The sequence below is a fragment of the Kryptolebias marmoratus genome, linkage group LG11 (assembly GCF_001649575.2).
Source record: "Kryptolebias marmoratus isolate JLee-2015 linkage group LG11, ASM164957v2, whole genome shotgun sequence".
NCBI lineage: Eukaryota > Metazoa > Chordata > Actinopteri > Cyprinodontiformes > Rivulidae > Kryptolebias > Kryptolebias marmoratus.
In genome coordinates this window covers 7767374-7775453 of record NC_051440.1, presented here as the reverse complement: position 1 = coordinate 7775453, position 8080 = coordinate 7767374, and the positions used below count along the sequence as shown (strand labels likewise).

The window sequence follows — 8080 nt, the reverse complement described above, 5'->3', positions numbered from 1 at the left end:
CGCGGAATCCAATTGCGTCGTGGGCAAAAGCGCTACTTCAGTTCCATTTACTGCCTCTGACGTGATTTAATCGAGCCTCTTAGCTCGCCGGGATAGATTGACGGTGTCGTCTTTATCGCCGCTTTGTTTTATTTTTGGCTGTTTACGCCGCTTCTCTTTGCTGTCATCTCTTAACAGAGCCCCCCCGCTCAGATCTTCTGAGATCTGGAGACAACAAGCGTCCTGCTTTTTGTTTCTTTGTTTTTTTTCTTATGTTCTAAGTGCTTTATTTGACAAATATGAAAAAGGGATTAGAGAACGAGCTGACAAGTCCCTGGTTGCCCCCCGCTCCTCAGCTGCAAAGAGCCGCGCAGGAACGAGTAATCTGTAATCTTAACATGAGAAACTGAACAGATGGGAGTAAAGTGTTGGACCTCCTCTGCTTGGGGTCAGTATTTACAACAACGCACACAGCTGAGGCATTTCAACGGAACAAAGCCCGAATCCTTTAATGTGCTGCAGCGTCGATCCTAGAAATAACATTAGTGATTCAAAATAATCTGCCCGGCTCTTCTTTTTAGGTGGGAACAAGTGAGAATGGATGGCAGCACCTATAAAGCTCATATGAGGACAAATATGTACAGTTTCTTCACGTGTCAACACAAAGTTGGTTTCTTGAGTTGAGGAGGCTTTTTTGTGGCTGAATGATTTGTAGGTCAGAGATAATTACTGGGGTCAAAATCAACCTCGAGGCCTCTGGGTTCATTTTGACCCCAGGGCAGCAGGAAGCAGGAAGGTAAGTGGCCTAAACAGTCAAACATGGTCGGTATTGAACTTCGAAGGACTTCTTCAGAGATCCTGGAGAACTTGATCAAGACCATTTTAAACAATTACAAGAAGGTCTGACTGCTTTAAAGCAAAATCTAAAAAAAAAACTTTCTGCACGTTGGTCAGTTCAGGTCCTCGCTGAGTCGCCAGGATCCGAACCTAGCTGCGGTGGCAGATCTCGCAGCAGTCCAGGCAAAACTCGAGGCACTCGGTCGGCTCGCAGCATGTCTCGAACAGCACAGAGTGGCAGTGCGAGTGGCACCGGAGCTCCTCCGTTGGCACGTCCTGGAGACCCGAGCAGCAGCGGGCGCAGGCCTGGCAGCAGCAGCAGCAGCAGCAGCAGCAGGAGGAGCAGGCCTCCAACAGACCCAGGACAAGCACGGAGCACTGACACCACAGGCACGCCAGCAGCAGCGGGAAACACGAGCCTACAGCGGGAAGAGGATAGCACTCCGTCATGTTGCATCAAACCCCGAGGATTAGCAACTCTATTAACCTGAAATTAATCTCTTGCATGTTTGTTTGCAATGCCAGCCGAGACTTAAAAGCGTAAATTTTGTGCCGCAGTGATCAAGTGGGACTGTGTTTACTTAATCACAGAGCTTTGTTCAGTCCTCGAGGGAAAATCAAAAAAGGCCACGGATGCTTTCGGTGATGGAAAACAAAAAAAAAATAAAAATAAAAAAACAACAACAGGGAGGAAGCCGTCACACAATAATTGCTCTGCTGCCTAAATTAGGCGCAGATGAAATTGCATACATTAACCTCACCGCTGGGTTGTAAAGCACACATCCCATGCCGTCTCGTGGCAGTGCTGCCATATTGTTTTATTTTATGTATTTTTGTTTTATCCAGAAAGAGTGGGAGCTGCATGCAAATGGAGCCGTTTTATCCTGTTTACTGATGGGAATTCCCTGTGGAGTGCGGTTCAACGTTTTCCCGCCCGTTCGCCTGAATTATCCACCCCCCACGTGTAAATTATGGTAATACGTGTGAGCAGACGAGACGGGAGCTGTATGTGTGGCTGCCGTACTGATTTGACGCGCAGCTTCGCGGAGATAACAACGTGAACTCGGTGGTGAACAAGGAGCGGCCGATCGCATGCTTTGATAGAACTAGCAGAGAGGGCAGCAGGCGGAAAGTCTTCCTGGAAAACTTTCCCCAGCCTCGTTTGGAAAGAAAGATCTCCCCGCAGTTAACTCTGAGGAGGCTTTCGTACAGGCTCTGTCAGACAGAAATAAGACAAACCAAACTGGAACATTTCTGATGAAGTTTTGAGGGATGTCGACGCAGCTGCTGCCCAAAACTCCAACATAGCTTTGTGATCATTTCAGCCTATATTTGATGTATAAACTGTGTACTATCAGATATGTAAAGAGAAAAAAAAGAAAAGAAATGATAGACCTTCATTAGGGTCACCATGGTAAACCCAAACCGTCCGTCACTCCCTAACAGCACTACTAAGAAGGCAGACAGGAACAGACTGAAAAGTAAGCCTCAAACAAACAGCCTCCGTGCAAAAACGATAAATTGTATCTTAAAAATTCTTCATTACTGAGCAGCAGAAGAAGCCGATTCCATTTTTAAGTCTTTATGTAGGAGGCACGACAAGTTGCAAAAATCCCCTCACGTTGGTCCTAACCAAGGGGCTAATCACCATCAATGTTTAATGAAAATTACATCATTTAACCCTGGATGAAATGCTACCAAGGGCCGCATCTGGCCCGTGGGCCTTGAGTTTGACACATATGCTTTAGAAGGCAGACGGGTTAAATAGATTTATGCTGGAATAAAATTGCAAAACGTGTCAAATAAATAAGGAAGTGTGGACAGAAAAAAACACAATGAGTGTAACTTTAACTTCAGCTGCAGCTGGTTTTGCTTTAAACTTGCTCAGAAAAACAGATTCCGGTCGATGTTTAAGATGAACAAACAAACTGATAAGATGTTGTGTTTTCACTGTTTGTGACTGAGCCTACCTTTGGGTGCTGCAGCAGTGTGATGTGATCCTGGGACACTTCTACTTCTGCTCCTGCTCCTGCCGCTGCTCTGACTGCTGCTCATTGATGACTTTGAGCTCTGCAGCTGCTTCGGACTCCATGAGACAGACTGCAGTCTGTGGTCGGGCACTGTGAGACCACACTGTGAACATGTGGGCTTCTGAAAGTCACGCTGAGGCTTCTTTATTCCACCTGCGTCCTGTGAAGCATCTGATGGAGGGTCTGCAGCAGGCAGAGGCTGGGCTGGAAAAAAGCAGGCAGAAATAAGGAGATCAGCTGGTATGTTGTACTGCACAATAAGGAAGTGTGAATGTTGATGGGTTAAAGATTTAGGTGGTGGTGGCAAAAAAAACCAATTCACTAAAAAACTCAAATATTCAGTTACAGCACCATTTATAAAAAGGTTTTGTTGTTGTGTAAAACGTAAATAAAACCAGATTCCAATAACTTTTAAATCCAATAAACATATACTTTATTCAAAATGGAACACAGTAAAAGTGATGTTTAAACTAAGAAACTAACATTTTTTTAAAAAGTAAGGTCGTTTTGAATTTAATGGCAGAAACACATCCAAAAAAATGTTGGGACAGGGTAACAAGAGGCTGTAAAAGTAAGTGGTATGAATAAGAAACAGCCAGAGGAGCATTTTGCAACTAATTAGGTTAAATGTCAATAGGTCAGGGTATAAAAAGAGCATTTTAGAGAAGCTGAATCTGTCAGAAGTAAAGACTGGCAGAGGTTCACCAGTTTGCACTTTGTGTAAAAACAAGTGGAAAAAGTTGAGAATAATGTTCCTCAATGGAAAATTTGGAAGACTTTAAATATCCCATCATCTGCAGTTCATAATATCATCAGAAGATTTCAAGAATCTGGAGAAATCTCTGAGCTCAAACGACTGATCTGTCCCTCTGGCAGCTCTGCTTTAAAAACAGGTCTGATTCTGTTCTGGACATCACTGCACGGGTTCAGGAACATGTCCACAAATCACTGCCTGTAAACACAGTTCACTGTATCATCCACAGATGGTGTTTAAAGCTCTATCAGACAAAGAAGAAGCCAGATGTGAACATCATCCATCCAGAAATGCTGCGGTCTGCTCAGGACCAAAGCTTGTTTAAAATGGACTGAGGCAAAGTAGAAAACCATTCTGTGGTCAGGCATAAGAATTTGAAGCTAGTTTTGGAAACCACAGACACCACGCCCTTTGTGATAAAAAGGAGAGGGTTCGGTTCAAATGCCTGCCTCTCTTATGGTATGGGGATACATTACTTCCTGTGGCACGGGCAGCTTACGCATCTGGAAAAGGCACCATTGGTGCAGAAAAGTACATACAGGTTTTAGAACGTTTGCTCCAATACACGGAACGTCATTTTCAGAGAAAGCCTTGCATATTTCAGCAAGACGATGCCAAGCTGCACACTGGATCCATTACAACAGCGTGGTTCTGCAGTGGAAACGTCCAGATGCTGGACTGGACTGCATCTCACCAACAGGAAACATTGATGCATCAAGACAGAAAAAAATCCAGCAAAGAAGACCCAGGACTGTTGAACAGCTAGAATCCTCCGTCAGGACAAGAATGGGACAACATTCCCTCCAAAACCTCCAGCAGCTGCTCTCCTCAGTTTAAGGATGTTTACAGACTGATGTTAGAAGATGAGGAGAGGCTTCACAGAGGGAAACATGACGCCGTCCCAACTTTTCTAAAAGTTTTCTTACTAAATAAATAATAAATAGATGAGAAATTAGTGCGACTCGCTATTGAAGTTATGCAAAAATGAAATAAAATTAAAAATCTGGGACTTTTTGTGCCAAAAATGCCATTTTTTTGTCATTTCCTTAAATTCTCTCCCATTTTTAATTAATATATTTATTTAGTCGTTTACTTCTTCAAGTAATTTATTCATTTTCTTGGTGAGAATAAGAGCGCGAAAGCGTTGCTCTTGGAGTCGTTTGGCGTGTTTTCGGCTCCTCAGTTTCCACTTACTGCTGATGAGGTCAGTGGAGGTGGCGTTTCCTCTGCGAGCGGGGTCCCCCTCTGAAAGGATTTCCTCGGCCGGTTTTAAAGACTCACTACCTTAAAGGATGTCAGTGAAGAGGAAAGTTAGCCGAGGAGTCAGGTCGTGTTTGTGATGGGGTCAAACATAACAAACAGTTATGCTCATAATCTAAATTTCTGTTCTTTCTGTTCTCATCATGACTCGTTTTCAGGAGTTTCTGATCTAAACATCCATTAATGGGGTATTGGGATATATACAGTTTAACTTGAGATTTAGCATGATCTGTTAGTGATCACAGAATGTGATGGAGATGTCTGTAAAACTGGCTGATTTACAGCCATTTGTGTGTTTTCTGAAGTCAGTTGGTTGTGGTGGCCATCTTTTACTGGACTGACTCTAAAACTCTGTGTGAGCTTGGTTTCTGATGGTGGTTTGTTTTAAGGCTGTCTTTGTGCTAAAAAGGACATAATGTCAATTTATAGCAGGTTTTCTTTATTTCAAATTGAATGTTTCTGTTGTTGGAATCCAAACTTATTATATATCTGTTAGCCCACCCTACAGATATCACCACCAGCCACCACAATCACTAATGAACAAGTAGCAATTCAAGAATGAATCCAAGCTTGAAAAAGGTGGGAGTTAGAAGATTAGACTCCTTATCTCAGGTCATATTGATAGTACTTTAGTTGTGTTCTTTCTCCTTACCTTTCACAGGTAAATGTTCTTCTGGTGCCATGTTGGATCCACATGACCTCTCAGCTTCTCACACCTCTCCAGCCTCCTGCCTCCGTGTGCAGCGAGAGGTCAGGAAACCTCCAGCAACACCCAACCTTGCTGACATGAGTCACCGCTCGGCGAGCCGTGTTCCTGTGTTTTCTTATTGTTCTGTGAAACTGACGGCACTCCTCTTCCCAAATCTCTGAGCGGCCGCTTTAAAATGAACTGACCGGAGAACAGCTCGGACACATCTAATGAAGTGGAATTAGTGAAGCTAATTTATGTTTTTTTTTATCATTTCATTTTGAAGGGGTGTAGCAGAATAGGTCTGGATGCGTCTCTGTTAGAATACACTGCTGCAGGCACATCTAGGTAAAAGTATTATTTTAGCTTCTGTCTCTTTAAGGCAGACCCTCATAGTGGCCCAGTCGACGTTTACTGGTCAGCTGCTCCATTGTCAACAGTTATTTGTCGATTTTTTTTTGTTTTGTTTAATTTTTTTTAAAATCTGTCATGATTTGAGCCTGTCTGTCCTTTTTCTGAGCAACTCCTAAATGCAGCATCCCCCCCCCCTGCCAAAATAATTACCTATACCTGTTCATGTCCCTACACACTGAAAATGGCTGGGTTAAAAACAAACCTGGTTTGTAACTCAGCGCTGGGTCAAATCTGGACCGAGCCAACCCAGATTGGTTTTATATCAGTTTGACCAAGCGTACAGGTTTGTTCTCTACCCGAACGTTGGGGGAAAGTGAGCAATCTGTTGAAGGGAAGCTACTAAAAAGAACAACCCAAAATCTGGGTTATTAGATAATTACAACTTGGGTTCTGTATCCCCCTTTTCACCACCCTGGTCTGCGACCTTCACAACACATCAGCGCAGTAAGAGAACAGAAGTCCTTTCGGGGGAGTTTAAGAATTGTGGTAGTAAAAAAAAAATACAACAACAACAAAAGAAAAAACATGTTTGACTTGTCTGCTTCACAGTGAGCGTACGGCACATCAAAGCAACACATAAACGGAGATGTTGGAGTTGTCTCGCACCATGCTAACTTTCAGTCAGCAAAACCCGCCTCATGGAGTGGCAACCAGAGGAGAATGTCATCTACCAGCTGACGGCAAATCAAAGGAAGCCCTGAGAGGCGACGGCGAACCAAAAGAGAACATGTTATCAGGGAAGACAACTACTGGCATCAGTCAAAACAGGAAGCGGAACGTTCCTTTGTTCTGGATTTGGTTGTGAAGGTAACAGATGCAGCAACACTTCACAGTGCGCGGCAGCTGATGGGGCCGTCTGTTCATCATTTTGTTTCTGCTCAAACGTTTTGCACGCTGATGTGAACGTGACAAAGGAAAAATCGAGATCGCCTCTGAATTTAACAATTACAAAGATTAATTATTAAAAAAAAAAAAAACATAAATAGATGGTTTGTTAAAACAATATATTATTTTCTGATTTATCCAGAAGAATGTTTTACAAGTTCTTTAAACTAAGGTGTATTTTGGTGTCTGAAATTTTTATCAGTCATTCAATTGATCGAAATGATGGTTGCAGTTTTACAAAAGTTATCTATGGGCTTGGGATGAATTTGCTTATGTGTTACTCTTACATTATTCTTACTGCCATAAAAGGTGGGCGATCATGTACAGTAATGACCCGTGTCTGTGTTAGCAACATATTTTATTACCCTCTATATGGATTTTATTGAAACTCAGAAAGCAATCATTGGATGTACAACCCTTACAAAAAAATCCCATGAAAATCACATGTGACTTTCACATGTGATCACATGGGAATCACATGTGATTCCCACATTTCCACATGTGAAAACGTGATTTTTTGTGGATTATGTGAACCACATGTGGAAAATGGGAATTACATGTGGAAATATGTGATTTTTTTTGTGGGTTATGTGAACCACATGTGGTAAATGGGAATCACATGTGATCACATGTGAATTTTGTGGGATTCTTTTGTAAGGGAACTGATTAACCTGTGGAGACAACCCAATTCAAGATGGCCACCACAGCTTAGCAAACACAAAATTGGCCATAACTTGGTACGTTTTACAGATATTGAGCTGAGATTTGGTGTGGTAGTAGCTGAGAGTCATCTCCAACACATACTCCAACATAACCTGGCATGCAAGGTGGTGGATGATATGCATTCCTTCAAGGAATGCTACTTTGATTTTAAAAAAAAAAAGTTGCACGCTTGCAGAAATGTATTTTGATCTGTTATATTATTATCCTAGTCCTCATAAGGACTCGAGACATTCTTTTTGCAACTAAATGGTCTGAACTCATGTCCACGCAAGTGTGGTGAAAAGAAATCAGAAGCCCCCACAAGGAACATTTTACTCCTCAGTGTACATAATCAGTCCTCTCGGACACCGTTCTTTCTCAGGAAACGTCACTTAACAGAACCTCCCTTTCCTTTCATTTGGAAAGCCCTCTGATGTCTCCAACACAATCAGCACTGCACCTCCATGTGCTGCCCTGGTTAAGGTCTCAATTACACAACAGTACCCTGCGGCCCTGTGCAAATTTAGAAGA

General features: G+C 42.7%; 1 protein-coding gene across 1 annotated transcript; it reads right to left on the bottom strand.

Annotated features, from left to right (window-relative positions):
- On the bottom strand, positions 1-5678 carry LOC108246980 (myoD family inhibitor domain-containing protein-like). The gene is made up of 4 exons (XM_017434790.3): positions 5513-5678; positions 4795-4884; positions 2787-3050; positions 1-1235 (listed from the first exon to the last, which is right to left on the bottom strand). Exons 1-4 carry the CDS (start codon positions 5541-5543, stop codon positions 967-969), a joined length of 654 nt encoding a protein of 217 aa, XP_017290279.1. The 5' UTR covers positions 5544-5678; the 3' UTR covers positions 1-966.
- Positions 5679-8080: the final 2402 nt, after the last annotated feature.